The sequence below is a fragment of the Rhea pennata genome, chromosome 11, assembly GCF_028389875.1.
Source record: "Rhea pennata isolate bPtePen1 chromosome 11, bPtePen1.pri, whole genome shotgun sequence".
In the NCBI taxonomy this organism is placed as follows: domain Eukaryota; kingdom Metazoa; phylum Chordata; class Aves; order Rheiformes; family Rheidae; genus Rhea; species Rhea pennata.
Genome location: NC_084673.1, coordinates 6,670,487 through 6,686,177, shown reverse-complemented (window position 1 = coordinate 6,686,177; position 15,691 = coordinate 6,670,487). Strand labels below are relative to the sequence as shown.

Below are 15,691 nucleotides of genomic sequence, written 5' to 3'. Positions count from 1 at the left end.
TTGAAATTGTAGCCTTTATTTTTACCTAAACCAGTCAACTTCTGAGGGCTCGAGTATATTATAGTGGGCGAGATCTTTGTCCACTTGAAAATAGTAGAATTGCTGCTAGGTCAGATCCTAGCTCTGGGTCAGGACACTGCCCTGTCTCTGACACTAACTGTACCAGATTCACAGTCCTCCAGATCTGTCCCATCTTGATTTCTTTAGAGATGCTTAATTCTTGACTGAGATGAGGCTGAAGTTTCTCTTCAGTTTTAAGTCCTCTTAGTTACAATAATCACACAAAAAGAAAGAGGACGTATGTTCAAGGCATTTGTGGCTGCCTTCTATGTTCAAAAAGTGGTTTAGACTGCTGTCTTATTTCATGTTACCTTTTTAGCATGGATGAGAGTGAACAATTCTTGCTGTTCAAATAAAAGAAAGCTGGAAAGCTGTTCTTCAAGTTTTTATATTTGTAAAATTGAGGCAGTCCAAAGACTGGTCCTGTACCAAAGGCATTTTCCTAATAGGACCTGTATTTTCACAAGCCATTTATAGTAAATGAAGGCATGTTTGTAGGAGTACCTATAGATGGAGAGGCTGATCATGCAGAAAATCTGGATGACTGTTTTTTGAAACTTAAATCTGATTATGCATATATGCTATTTTTATTCCTCTCTTTAGTTATCTGTCAAGGAACATTTATGCAAATGAATTTTCTTTATGGATTTCAAGTAAGCAGACTAGAATGTTGGCTTGACAGTATCATAAATACTGTTTTTATATACTGCTTTTTCCCCAGGTTTTTCAAGGTAGGCTGAATTCTGAGTTCTAGTTATCTGTTCTGAAAATGAAATATATGATGTATAGGATGGATCACAAAGAGGTAGCTCCACTTTGGTCTGAAGATCAAATACTGCATTTCAGGCTGAAAATTTTTATAAAATAATGGGTGAGCCTCAGGAAGATCAGTCTTGTGACTGTACTGGAAATGGAGAGATGGCAAAATTCATAGTCTATTATTGGTGAGTTGAGTAGGATGGGTTATTACTAATAATATCCAACTGGCTGTCTTTTAGGTTGGATTTCACGTGCCTTATGTGAACTGGCAGGCGAGTATAGTGGTGGAACTTGTGAATTACAGTTATTTTTACTCTACTGTTTAGCTTAAATAAGAAATTAGGAGTGTTTATTTAATGTGAATATTTGGACATCATAAAGCACCTCAGGAAAATGAAGGAAAGTATGGGTATTATATGTATACGCATGCATCTTACCCATCCACAATGCCTTTTTTTCTGTATGTGGGACTGCTGATTTGATATACTCTATCAGCAGTCAAGGTTTTAGGCCACATTGTGGTTTCAGTCAGACATTATCTTCAGAATTTGTACCTTATGGGCATTTCTGTAGGTAAGGCTTAGGTATGTGGTATGTTTTACCAGGGCAGAAATTCCAGATGGAGGAAGCATGAGGATCCTCTGTGAGCTATTTCTAATCCTGTGACTGCAAGTAATGATTGCAGAGGTACGGTGAACTGCACATTAACTGAGCTTTTTGAAGTGAAGAAATGGCGTGACGTGGTCTTCTGGGTGCACCTGTTTTGGTAGGGTGTAGCCCAAGAAGGGAAGAGAGGACATGTGGCTTTTCCATGGGCACGTGTGAGAGGAAGAGGCACATACACTGCAAAGCCTGGCAGAGGCAGAAATGCGAAGAAGGCGCATGGGTACCTCTGATTAAAGTAGAAGTGCTCTCCATAAAGTGCCTACTGTGGAGAGAAGTGCTCCCATGGTCCCCCTGAGGAGCTCCCCCTTAGATGCTTTTCTTGCGGTGCTGCCTGTGGGAGCCTGTCTTTGCCCCATCAGCAGGCTGGGGACTGGCCACTGATCGGACGTACCTCTGGGGCGTACCTGAAACCATGCACTGTGACAATGCACCACGTGTGTGGGAGGCTCTGCCTCTTTGTGTCCCATCCTTAGAGCCCAGAGGAAGCCCTGGGGTTGAACTCAGTGAACATTGGCGCTGAGGACGCTTAACTCCCAGGCTCAGCTGGACCTCCACGTCTCTTCTGAGCTCAGCTATGGCAAGGATCCAGCTCACAGGATATACCACCCTGCTGCAGCATCCTTGAGCAACTGTGAAGCCCCTCTGCCTCTAGGATAAACTGTCTGGATAGTTGTTTGGCCCCAGGGTTTACACATCCCTGTCTTCTTTCTTATTGAATTAGCCTTTTGGAGGCTCCAACCATTGACAGTGCTCTAAAGAGCAATGGGAGAGATTCCAGGGGACCCCAAGGATCTCCTGCCCTCCTCTGTGCTGGGGTGTGCATGCAGGCAGGTTCTGCATCCAGCGAGCTGGAGACTGACTTGCTGGTTCCTGTTTCTCGCACAAAGCTCTCCCATCTCCAAGGAGGGGACTATAACCTGAGCCCATTCCCAGCCCTGACTGGCCTCAGGGGTGCCCAGGGAGTAGCAGAGCCGCCTTCCCCTGTCTGCCTGCAGCTGCCCCTTCCTCTGCCTAGCTCCCGTGCTCCTGGCACTGCTGTTGGCCCCAGGTCCTCTGTCTGCTCATGCAGCCCATTCCTTCGCCACCTGGCCCCTGATAGCTCGAGCCTGGCACCCCTGGCTTTGCCCTGCTGGCCCAGCTGGCCAGGGGCAAATAACCCCTGCTGCCATGAGAGTGGGGTCTGGGGACTAAGGAACAGGGAGGCAAAGGAGGGAACGTGGAAATTGCAAGGAAGCGGGTTTTCTAGTCTCTGCTAGAAAATTGTATCTTAGAGAGCAGGTTGGGGGAGGGAGAAAAGAGAGAGGCAAAAAGCCTCCAATAAATCAATGAGGCAGAAGGGGAGGGGGAACCTTCCTGCAAGGCTAGGGCAAAAGCAGGGGGTCATTGTGTCCCCACCACCTGCCTACCTGTGCTGCTGTCCTGCTGCCCTGCCAGGTGGCCCGGCTCGGCTGAAGCCCCGGTGACACGTGTTTGCTTATCACAGTCACGTCTGCTTGGGTGTCTGCACCTCCACGGGAGGTGGCTCTGGTGCTGGCAGGGACCCCTGGGCAGCCGGGGTGCCTCTGTCCCCTGCCTGCCTTTGCCCGGCTCCCTGGGGCCTCTCCTGCACCTCCCTGCACAAAGAGCCGCCCCGAGGGAGGTGGAGGAGGAGGAAGGGAGGGGAGGGTGGTGATAAGGGGCTTGCTGCGTTGCCACGTTTCTGTAGCCAGCGCACAGCTCCCGGGGTGCGCGCGAGCCGGTGTGTGCGTGCATTCGCTGCCTGAAGACTACTGCTGCTGCAGTGCCGGCGCTGGTGCTGCTGGCAGCGAGGCGTCAGGGGAGCTCTTGCTGTTTACCGAGCGCTTGCAAGTGTTGCAACGCAAAAGCCAAGCATGTCCTCAGAGGGGAGGCTGCGCTGCCGGCAGCACCTGTAAGGATCCGAGGGGAGAAGGCTTCCTGAGGCATGGAGAAGCAGGCAGCTGAGGCTCTGGGCACCAGCACCCCCTCCCCGCCTCTCTGTTGCTGATTACTTTGGATGTCTGCTTAAGGGAGAAGAGGAAAAAGGGTCCGGAAAGCCCCTGCAACAGGACAGACCCTGCTGGAGCCTCGCAGGTGTTTGCTGGGCTCTGGACAGGGAGGGTGGGTGGGGGGAGAAAAGTTCGCTGGAGAAACCGGGACCAGGCAGAGATGCGATGATCTTGCACCAAGTGGATGTGCTGTGCCTGCGTGCGAATAGCGCGCCTGGAGAAGCTCGGAAGGATGCCTTGCAAGTGAGCTGCTCAGTCTCCTTCAAAACACTCATCTCTGCCTGCAAACTTTCCGCTGCCAGAAGCTGGGAGGAATAACAAAGCATCGGAAAATCAGAAGGGGAGATTCACAGCCGACCGAACCGCGTCAGCTAAACTGTTGCATCCCAAGCCGGGGCTCCGGTGCGAGCATCCCACCGGTGCCTGCGTTGCTCCGGAGCCAGTCGGCAGCGGGCGCGGGGTCGCGATGCTGGCTGCGGTGCCCGCGGCCGGCGAGCAGACCCCACGCACCTGAGCTGTCGGGGCCGTGGCGGCCATGGCCGCAGCCATCGCCAGCTCCCTGATCCGCCAGAAGAGACAAGCCAGGGAGCGGGAGAAGTCCAATGCCTGCAAGTGTGTCAACAGCCCCAGCAAGAGCAAGGGAAGCTGCGACAAGAACAAGTTGAACGTGTTTTCCAGGGTCAAACTCTTTGGCTCCAAGAAAAGGCGAAGAAGGCGACCAGGTTGGCAAGGGTTACACGTTTAGGGGGTGGTTTTGTTTCATTTAATGCAATCTATGATGCGCAGCAGACGTGGGGAAAGCGGGGCTCAGGCTACTAAAAATTAAAATTAACATGCAGGTGTTTTCACTCCTGGCTTCATAGTCTGGTAGATGTGAGTACCAATCCCTTCCCCACTCATGTTCATCCATTTTATTTGGCTAACACAGGTGCTTTCTGCCTCACACACACGTGTCCACCCATGTTCCAGTAACTCAATAGTCTGTCTCTCCATTACACGTACACAAACACACGTGATTTATTTGTGGGGGAGATGCTAGCAGGGGAAGTTCCCCATGCACGCCTCCTCCAGTCGTATATTCCTTCTCTGTACGTTCAATAACTTAGCAGCTTTTAGGATCTGGGTTTGTCCTCCTGCTTCGCAGCCTGCTTCTGCCTTGCTTTATTATTTGCCAGTAATGTTTGCGGGAGAAGAGGCTTTTTGCTTTTGCTAGCGCCTTCCAGAGTTTTGCTTTGGTGCCCTGTCCCTTCCTAGGAGCCTCCTGCAAGCACGGTTCTCTGCACCAGCGGTGCCAAGGATCAGGCACAAGGGCTCAGTCCCTGATCCCAGTGGTTTTTGCACATGGGAGGAGCAAGCCCCCCCTCGCCCGGTAAAGTTCCTCTTGCTTTGCTGTGCTGAGACACTGATGCTGTTAGCCACTTAACCTGCCTGTGTTTCTCAGCAGCCACAGAAGAGGGGCCTCGCTCCAAATCTGCAAGCAGCTTTGCCATGTGTTATTGCTAAAAAGCCAGAGTGGTGGCTGGGTTCATTTTCTGTGTACGCTTATTAAAGGTTGCTAATAGGAAGTAATATAATTATGCAAACTGTTGTAAGCTTTACACCTTCAGCTCCTATTAAAATGAAACACAGTAGCAGAGCTCCTCTAATTTCTTTCATTATAAGCACAAGAAGTCTTATCCAGGCAAGGGAAGTTTGCAGTGAAATGACACATGCTATCTTCACAGTGCATTTGTTTCTGAATTAAGTTGCTTTGGAGTGAGCTGCGAAGAATGCATCACCTCCTGACTAGCATAATTGTGTGAAACGACTACAATGCAGATGTCATTGGGATTCAGTGGAAGTAGACCTTTTTTGTTTTTTTTTTCCTGCAATTACTCTTGGTGCATTACTTGAATATTTTCTTTAAATGACAGCAAATCCTGTTGTTGTTTACTTTTTGATCTAGAATGATCTAAAATGATCTGAAATATTTCACTTTCTAACTGTGGATATGAGGATGATTATGAAAAAAAAAAAATATCCAGGCTGTGTGTTGTTTTGATCTTTCTTCTTCTAGCTGATGAGGTAATTACCTCAACCCTTATGGTAATATTTATTTTGCAGTTCCACACATTGTTGGATTTCAGGGTTTCCCCCCTCCATTTTCCATATGTTCATTGAGTAGTTTATCACTTTGGATGCTCTGTACTCTTTGGAGCAGCAAAGATTGGGGGTTTGTTTATTAGAGCTGCAGCAGTTCCTGTCGTAAACGTTTGCTGCTATATATTTAGGCTCTCAGCTGTCACTACGGCTCTTGTTAGCGCTATCTTAGTAGTTCTTTTTTTCCTCTCCATTTAAGAAATCACACCTTTTTAAAAGGCAGAATATGCTCTTTGCCAGCACATCCCTAATCTTAAATGAGATAGGGCTGAGCTCCTGAAGCCAAACAGCATGCTGTCGGCATTTGCTGGAAGCAGATTTTAATGTGCTACCTACATAACAATAGAAAGCGGCATTTAATCATTTTGGCAATTGATTTTCTAGACATAAATCTGATCTCAGCCTAAAGGAGAAGTGTTGCAAAGCTGGTTGCCCTGCTTTTGTCTCGGGTCTTTTTCCTACCTCATTCTCAAAAAGAAACTAGGAGGTTTGTTTTAGTATCCCGCTCTCTTGGAACTGCACATCCTGATTTCCCACATTAATCTCACTATTGTTTTCTTACAGAGCCTCAGCTTAAAGGTATAGTAACAAAGCTATACAGCAGGCAAGGATACCACTTGCAGTTGCAAGCAGATGGAACAATTGATGGAACAAAAGAGGAGGACAGTAGTTATAGTAAGTGACATCAGAATAAATGGTGTGTTTGTGAATTGTGGTGTCTCCTTCTTTCCATATAGGTCCTCTAAACATTGGTGTCCTAGGATGACTGAGTGAGGGGAAGCAGCATTAACACCTTGCACGCTGCGCAGAAGTCTTTCAGACTTCCTGGGTCTGAAAGAAATGCAAATAAAAATCACTTATGAAAATAATGAAGTAGCGAAGGTGATGATGACACGTATGACAAACAATGCAAATGTTATCTCCATGGTAATCTAGAGAAGTTCGTTGCTGTCCTTTGGATTTTATTAGATTTTTTTTCTCCGACATAGAAAATTTGCTCGCCTACTCAAAGTGCCTGAAATAGAATAACGCTATCTCCGCTCTTAAACAGGGCTCATTCAAACCACGCTGCATTATTCCAGATAATGAGAATTCATCATCGTTTTAAAGTTCACATTTCCCCATTATTTTTTTTATCCCTTCTGCTAATTCTAAGCTTAGTTATGACTTTAGCATCCAACCAGTTTTCCGCTGGCTTTTCTGTGAAACGGCTTTAAATATATTTATATATATATTTTACTACTTGGAGAATTAATAGAAAGCAAGAAAAGAGAGAAAGCGTACAATTAGTGTGTGTAAATAAAATCTGTTTCACATAGTTGTTAAGTTTAGCTTAAACTACGCTTTTGCTCTGAAGAAGGAATTATGAGAAGCAAGGAGACTGAGAAAGTATTTCAGGCTGTTTAGACAATAAACCAGAAAATCGATAAGCAACCCTTCTTTTCGACAAACATCTTTACTGGAAGGCACTGATTGAAATATCCTCTTTTAATATTAAAAAGTATTTGCAGGTGAAACATCGTTTCATTTTTACCGGGCACTAAAATATAGTAGAGCTAGAACTAGAACATAATATCATATATTATAATCAATAATCATGTCTTATTTGTCCAATCACTTGCTCCCATCATTTTCCTGCTCCCTCTTAACACAGGGATGCAATAAGTAGTAAACTTCTCAGTGACATGAGGGATCCAGTTATGCTGATAGAAGATCGCTCTTTTGCAGCTGTTGAAGGTGCTGGGCATAAGGCAAAGCACACGTATAGGATCTGTAAGGATGCCCGAGGTCTGGTGCGAGGTCCTGTCTCACCCATGGAGAAGGTGCACAGTGAGCAGGAGTGCAGCGCCGAGTGGATGCTGCTGTTCCATTGGCATGCTCGGTGGGACTGGACCACAAAACCTGCTCTAAGCATCAACCCTGTAGATCTTAATGCTGCTGTTCTTTCAAGTAATTGATTTGATATTTATAGTTTAAAAACAAATAGTAAAGATTGTTTAGAATATTTATTATCTTAAAAAGGAGGAGGTGGAATAGGCAAACCTTACTTTTTCTAATGATGCATGATGTTGTTACAAATTTTTAATGTACCAGGCAAATACCTAAATTTACAGCTTATTTCTCAAGAGATTATTTCATTGAAATACTTTTCCTGGAATTCTTTTAATAGAGGCTCTGATATTCTAAACAAGGTAAAATTTGTGGGAATCTGTTCTTCTGACACTCTTACAGTTGTTTCAGTTTAAGATACTTTAGTTCCATTGTGCCCTTAAATTTACCATAACCTGACAGGCTACAAATAAATCATATAAAGTTCTTGTTGTAAGCCAGTCTTCCAAAATGCTTAATACTTAAAATATAATGGACATATCCCAGAAATGGTTGCAGCTGGGCTGCAGTATCTAAGCATTCAGAAAATAGAAGGTTTTATCATAAAAAGCGCATTCATTTTTGTATGTTCTTCTTTCATGCAAAATAAGTATATAGAGCTAAGTGTCCTCCAGGCCTAAATTTGTTCAATTGGCATTAGTAAGAGAGGCTGACTTATATTATGGATCAGAGTCTGTGTAACGGGCTTCCTCTAGAGCCTTGCTCACATGAATATTAAGCAGATCAGGCCCTCTAACATCCATTCTCCTGATCTCTGCAGAGGTGTTTCTCACTTGGCCCATAGGACTCCTAAGCCCCTCCAAAGGCAAAGGGACCCTTTCTCCAGTACATTCCCTCTTCTCGTTGCACCCTTGAGGGAAACCATCGCTGCTCCCTTTTGTCTCCTGTACTGAACTTTTGTTTGGGGAGCATTTGCTTAGCATTGCAGGGAGATGATTATAACTCTACTTAACAGTAAGGAGAGCATCCTCAAACTCAGACCCCTTCAGCAGTGGCCAGCAGAGCAGAAATACAGGGCCAGGGCTCTGCAATTGCATTTCTTGGGGCAAACTGTAGCAGTAGTTCATCTGCTCTCTCAGGAAAACCTTTCATTTCTGTTGCCTCCCCTGCATGTGCTGGTGTTCAGAATCCAGCTTCTGAGCCGTTTGGTTTCTAGAGCTGAGTGGGAGGTTTGCCTAAAGATCCCCTTTGGCTCTCAACAAGGGAGCAATTATTTCAAGCTCTGCAGACCTACTGCTTCCCACAGGGCTCCTGCATCTAAGATTGTATCCAAAACTGCAAGGAGTTGAAAAGAAAGCTGAGATCTTGGAGCACAGCTGAGACAGGAAGGGAAATACGAAGCTGAGGAGTTGTAGTATTCGCTAGGCCCCAGTTTTAGCCAAGAGTCTGTGTAATTTGAGGAAATGCCTCATGGAAAGGATTTCCTGGCTCAAAACCAGATTTTGCCTCATTAGATGATTTAAAACCTTGCCCTATTTAACACAAGGCAGAATTTATTCCCTAATTTTGGCATGGCAAAGAATTTGAAGACTTATAAAATAAATATGTAGGAAATTATATCTTGCAGAAAGTGTGTGAAGGTCCAGGTGGCCAAGCTAAGGACAGTATAGGCTTTGCAGTAATGTGTACATTAGTAAATCCAACTGGAGCTGGCTGCCTCTCTATTTTGCAGCTCATTCCCTGTCAGCTTATATTGCACAATGCCTGTAGCAAAGATCATCTCTCCCTTAGGCATCACCAAGCTTTTCATTACGGTGGATATTATGTCCTTATTTTACACACTATGAATGTAATAGGAAAAGCTAGGATGCAAATAGTTTAGTACTGTTTTATGCTAATGCAAACTGATCATAGAAGCAAACGGTTCCTTTTGCTTGGGCTTTTTTGCCACCCTTTCTGTCATACCAGTCCACGTGAGGGTCAGTGCAATAGCATCTTGTTCCTGTTGTCTGCGGTGGTGAGTGCTTGCAGAGCAGGTGCTGCATGGCTCTGGTTTGGGTCCCGTAAGTGTTCACACTTCATGGCCAGGCCCCTCGCAGTGTTACAGAAATTGGGCAAAGCATTGGAGAGGGGTGCAAGGGAAGTCTCGTCCGAACACGGACTTTGCTGTGGTGTGGCATGGAGGGAAGAAGCAGAAGAGAGCTAGTTTTGCTGTCCGATGCCGAGCTGTGAGCTGCGTCTTTCTCACTGCCCTCGGCTTTGTCCTGTCCTCAGCTGATTTACCAACAGGTTCTCAGCACTGTTTACAGTGGAGCCCATCCGCGTTGCCTCCTGCTGAAAATACCTAAGTGCTTGCCCTGCTAGTAAATATGGCATTAAGAGAGTACCTTTCAGAAGAGATCTCCAGGTTCTACCTAGGTGCTGAAGTCTAAATTGTGCTGCACTGCCTGCATGGAGATCAGGTGCTGCTTTTCGGGATTGGACTGCAAAAGAGTGGCTCTCTAAGGAAGCATTTACCAAGTCAGAGAATATTTTCTCCTGCAAATTAATTCAAATATTTGATAGAGTAAGAAATCCATAACAGAGCAACTCCCATATTGAAAATTCATGTTTCGTTTGCCAAAAACTGGATAGAAGTAGAGGGTTTTGTCTCAGTGATGAGAAAGCCCTTTCTGTGCTGGATGAGCCTGAGAAGAGGATTTACGTGTGTTTGTATCTGCCTGCCCACTTGTGCCTATGAGAGGGCGAGAAAACCATACATGCAGTTTTATGATCTCCTGCATTTGTTTGTGCTGAACGTTTCCGCTAGCTCTGCTATTCAGGACCATCGTACAGAAAGCACGGAGGAGAGTATTCAACATTTCGAGGTACTGTGGCTTCAGAGCAGCATGTCCCAGCCGCGTGGGCTGGACCAGTGAAGTCCCAGGAAAACACGGGCTGTGGAAGGGGGTCTCGGCCGCTCGCACACGGGAAAGCCTGTGGTGCCTGGCTTCCCAGGGCCAGGAGGCTGAGACCAACCCAGGCAGCACAGGGAGTCCAGGGTCCAGCTGGCTGCTCCAGCGAAGAGCCCCTCTTCTGCAGCAAGTAGGGGTGCTGTGCCTCTCTCCACCAGAATTTATCCAGTCGTCCCCGTTCCACAATGTTAGTTTCTGGCCTTGCCTCTCTTAAAGTAGGGTTTTGTTTGTTTGTTTTTTTCCTTTCTTTTTTTTGATATGGTCTTGATAGCCCCGCAGAATTTAGGAGCTGTCAGATGCTAGTAGGCTGCAAATTTTCTTTTAATTAAATATGACCATTTGGGGTTTGTCAAGCTGAAAAGGGAATGTATAAAGGGTTACAATTCTTAGCTTATACTTTTGCAAATAATAGGAAAAAATATTTCAAATTCATAACTCAGTTTTAAATTGTCTTTGGACAGAGACCATAAATGCCAAAATTCAGCCTGAAGCAGACCAGAATTTTACACCGTGTAATAAACCACTGGAAAGAGTCAGCTTAGCATTACCTCATCCTAACTCTGCATTTATACAGTAGTTCTGGAAGGAGATGCTTTGGGTTATGCTAACAGCTCTTGAAAATTTTCTTAACACCCCTCACTTATTTCTAATTCTACCTGTCAAACAGCCTGATTATTACTTGTATTCAATTTGATATAGCCGCAAATTTAAGCTATGGCAGGGCTTTGCTTATTTTTTTTAATTTGCTAGTTACAATCAGTAACACAAATCAGTATTTTCATTTTTAGAGGGGAGATTTCTCTACTTAGATACACTACCGTTGTTAGAATGTATAGGAGCATAAATGCAAGCAGAACATATGAAGCAGCTTAATTTTGAAAGCCCCAATTTAGGACTCGATCTAAAGACTATGCTATCATTTCATTTCATTTTGAAGTTATCTAGCTCTGTTTTTTCAAATCCATTTTTATCTTGAAAATAAAAGAGATGAATTCTGAAACATTTTGAGATGCTAATGATGTGTTTTAATTTTTCTGAATTTTGTCTTGCCTTTTCTTTTGGTAAAGAATGTTTACTGAATTTGGTATGAATTTATGAAAAAAAAAGTTGATCCTCTTGAAAAACTTTGTTTGGTTAGTTTTGGATTTTCTTTATTTTCACATTTACTATCAGCAAAAAAAAAAAAAAAAAAAAAAAAAAAAAAAAAAAACTCCAAAACAAACTAAATATGTTCAGCTGTACTCGGCAGACCTTGGATTCTTCTCATGAAGCAGGTAAGCCATTTCAACTCTCAGTGCCTCCAATTTCATGTTCAGAATGGGGGAAAATGTGTTCATACTCTGTAGATAATTTCTAAGCTATTGATAGAAGTTGCTATATAAGTCAAAGATAGTAGTGCTGTTGTTCTGTAGGACCCATGGAAATTAATATTTGCGTGAATGGGTATTTTTTTTATTCAGTTCTAGTAATTATGGCTTAATACTCTATCTAATCTTCATGCTTTAAAGGATTAATTTTGCTTTCCCTCTCCTTTCTCTCCTAGCTTTGTTTAACCTCATACCTGTGGGTTTACGAGTGGTGGCGATTCAGGGGGTTCAAACAAAATTGTACCTAGCAATGAACAGCGAAGGATACCTATACACATCAGTAAGTAAACATTTTTAATTTTGTTCTTGCTGAAATTCTTTCAAGAATTTATTAAACTAATAATTTACTGCTCTAAGGAATCTGATTCTAACCAGTAGAAATAGGATTTGACGGCAAGGTTTACAGTAATCTTTTGTCTTAGCTTATTAGTATATTGTCATTGTGAATGCATATGAATATGCGGAATCAAATTGCTGTTCCTGTGATGCAAACTAAATGTGAAATCAAAAAACCTCCAAGACCCTGTACGGGAAGGAAGCACTCTGGCAGCTGCTGTGGAGTGATCATGGTAATCAATGCAGGGTACTGAAGAAAAGGGACAGTTTGTGCATGAATGCATTTTATATCTTTCCATATAGTCTCTATTACTGTTATTAAGGGGGATATTAGAGAAAGGGTGATTTTTTTGTTTGTTTTCTTCTTTTCTTTCCTTTTTTTTGGTTTGGCCAGTATTTTCAAATGGGAACGGAACTAGGTGCCAAAATCTTCCTGCTTCAAGTTCCTGAGCAAGTAAAGAGATGTTTCATGTAGCAGTTTTGATGAAGAACATCTGTTAATAATCTTCAGTAATGTTTCTCAAGAGAGCAAATTCTGTTTTCATGAAAAAAGAACATTTTTAAAAATAGACTATTTATCAGTTAAAGACATTTAGTTGAACTGTGTTCAGGAGTTTTAACTATAAGTCTTAATAAGTTTTCCTAGGGAAGAAAATAGAGGAAAATGTAATTTATTATCTACTACAAATTATTCTAAGGATGAGTCCCTTAAGGTGCCTTTAATACTGATAACAATTAAGTAAACTTATTCAAATCTCTCATTTGTTTTGCAATCCTGACAGCTGGGACAAGTAGCCAGCTTTGCATATTTTTTCTCTTGTATCTCCAAGACTAAGAGCAAATTAGAGCTTTGGGAAAAAAGTTAAATTTCAGCTAACAACGAGTTCTTTTTTCGTCCTAGCTATTTACTTAGTACCGTTAATCCGCAAATCTGTTTGTAGGGCTGCAACTGTACAGCCCTAACGTGAAAAGCCCGCTCGGCCCTGTGTAGTTGTGGTCTTGTGGCTGCACAGCTGCGTTTACGTTTGCCTTTAACTCCTTAGCCGTGCTCCCTTCTAGCTGCCCACTTGCCAAGAGAGCACCACAGCCCGGCGTACACATTCCAGCATCCTTGCTCTCGGTGAATATTACCTCTGCAGTCCAGCGTCAGGGTAGGATAGAAGGATTTGTGCAACGAAGAGAAGAGCCATCACTGTGCACAGAGAACGTGCTAGCCTTGAGTGCAGCAGTTCTCTTGCTGCAAGGCACGTTCTGGAAGAATCGGATGTATTTTTGCAAAGATTCAAAAAATGGGGTTGGGGCAGATTCAGCTGCCCTTAAACTGCAATTGAGTAGCAACTTCCTGGTGCAAGACGTAACACTGGAGCGGAGGGAACCGCTAAGAGAATGAAGTGTCACTTCTAGCATTACTTTCAGTAAGGAAGAGTGAAAAAATGTACCTCATAATTTGCTTAAGTCCAGCTTTTAGTTTGATAGATATCTAGGCATCTTGGTCAGAGCTCAGATATTCACTTTGATTGTAACTTTTGGTGTTTGCGTTGATGTGAGGATAGTTTTTTATATGCTCTCGTGTTACCAATGAATAATATCTTCCCTGAATCCTTTAGTATTTGTGTTTTTAATAGCTCATGCCGTTGTGAAACTAAATGGTGTCATTCCTTTATTTTCCCTTTAGTTATACTGCTCACCCTTGTTTCTTCAGTAGGCAGCTGTATTTTCTTATATTTCAATTATTCCTGAACATAATGGGCTTGATAAACCCTAGACAGAACTCCAGATCGTTGTTATGCCCTGAATTCATATTTTTTAAATACTGTTTGACAGATTTGTGTCTGTTTAACCAAGAATTTTTTTTCCGAAGAGAGCTTTCACCTAAGTTCTCAATAATATTGTTCTTATCTGCTGGTGCCTCCAGTTGTAGTTTTTTTGTCTTCTATGATAATTGTGAGGCGCTGTCTTGTCTTAGGGCAAAAGCTGGCTCCTGTCTCTGTTGACATGCCCAGCGAATGGACACGACTTGGTGAGGAGCATCTGCCCACTGCTTTGCCTGGTGTGTGAAAAGGCCGCCAGAATAGCAGTTCCAGAACTTCTTAAGCGTCTCTAGCTCTTACTTTCCTGATAACGGTCCTTTCGGCCAGGGATGCAGGCTGACAGTCTCATACGTGGGAAGTTAGCTCTATATTTTGAGCTGGATTCTCAGTTGATATAAATGAGTCCTAAGAGAGCTGAGCTGATTTATAGCAACTGAGCACTCACCTGTTCAAGAGATGCCAACAGGGTGTCCAGGGAACAGATAAGCTCAAGTAAACGACATCCATCTACTCACCCTCAGGGTCTCCAACCGCTTCCAGGGAGCTGCTCCTGAACTGGCTTGGTCGGGAGCAGACAGATGCCAACCTAGGATTGATCAGGAGCAAAGCCCCATAAATATGGTCAAACTCCTGAAGCAAGAGCCCTGGGAAAAAGTAGACATGTGCTTTAACTGTAGAAAACTATAACAAATAGATGCGCTATTTCCGGAGAGAAGTGAAATTAGCATTGAGAGAGAAACAGAGAAAGAGAATATTACGGTTTCTGTCCGAATCGCTTGCCTTTAGTTTTATTGTGACTCTAACGCTTCGGTCGTGTTTCTGTCTGTGCAGAGCCGTTTCTTTCAGACTGCATTGCTGAAGGTCACAGACTCATTTGGCAAATGATTTGAAAAACACCCTTCTAATGCGCCATCCCTGTTACCCCTGCTACCGCCTCGCGCTGGGTAGCACTTTGCAGCCTGCAGCACTTCGAAACACTGCACCTGATAAAGAGGCCATTAAGTCTGTGGCAATTACCCTACTGGTAAATAGGTAAATAAGATGTCTGGCATAGAGGAGGATAAATGGAGGTTCAGCTAAGTGCTGTGCTTACACAGGAAAGCACAGACATTAGGACTAACGTAGCAGGTAGCACAGGTCCTGTTTCTGTGCATCTTGCACTAAATTGCAACATTGAATCAAAGTTCCTTTATCGGTGACTACAGTGTGTGTCTTATTCCTTGGGATATAGTCTTTATTTTTTAACTCTGCAGCAGCAGAAATGATTTAACTGGTTCTGAGCATCTTGCATATCTAGAAAATATATCCTAGCTGCAGTCCATTACAGTTGTTGGCAAATGGAGTTTTTCTGTGGATCCGATTTGCTTTGGCCTTGGCCTGGCCCTTTCCTCCCTAACAGTCTGTCAGGATAGCGATTCAAGTATCTGACCCTTCATTGCTTTCAATCCAGTGACTTATACTCAAGAATGAGGTGAATTTGGTCAATGATGCAGGAGGATCAATGATGTATAATAAATCTGTATAGAATGGATATCTGTCTATAGTTGCCTGCCAGACTTTATAGATAATTTGGCATCTGTCAAAGCAAAAATTAAATCTTTAATGTGATGATGAAAGCTCCTCTGGGACAAGGCAAAGACTGAGCTATGTAAAAAAAGAAATAGGTATTTATATATATATATAAATACCTATATTTGTTTTACATATGCTTTACCTGTCCTTACAATGACATAAACATGCATAGATGTCATTTTGGTGTTAGC

General features: G+C 43.5%; 1 protein-coding gene across 2 annotated transcripts in view; it reads left to right on the top strand.

The window, feature by feature from the left end:
- FGF13 (fibroblast growth factor 13) overlaps positions 1-15,691 on the top strand; it is a 253,002-nt gene that overhangs the window by 185,634 nt on the left and 51,677 nt on the right. Inside the window, exons 1-3 of one of the 2 annotated variants that reach the window (XM_062584637.1) lie at positions 3,921-4,213; positions 6,195-6,305; positions 11,958-12,061. In XM_062584637.1, the coding sequence (XP_062440621.1) occupies positions 4,027-4,213; positions 6,195-6,305; positions 11,958-12,061 (402 nt within the window). In that variant the 5' untranslated portion in view covers positions 3,921-4,026. Of the gene's footprint in view, positions 1-3,920; positions 4,214-6,194; positions 6,306-11,957; positions 12,062-15,691 lie in introns of those variants that run through there. The other variant, XM_062584638.1, reaches the window with a different exon arrangement.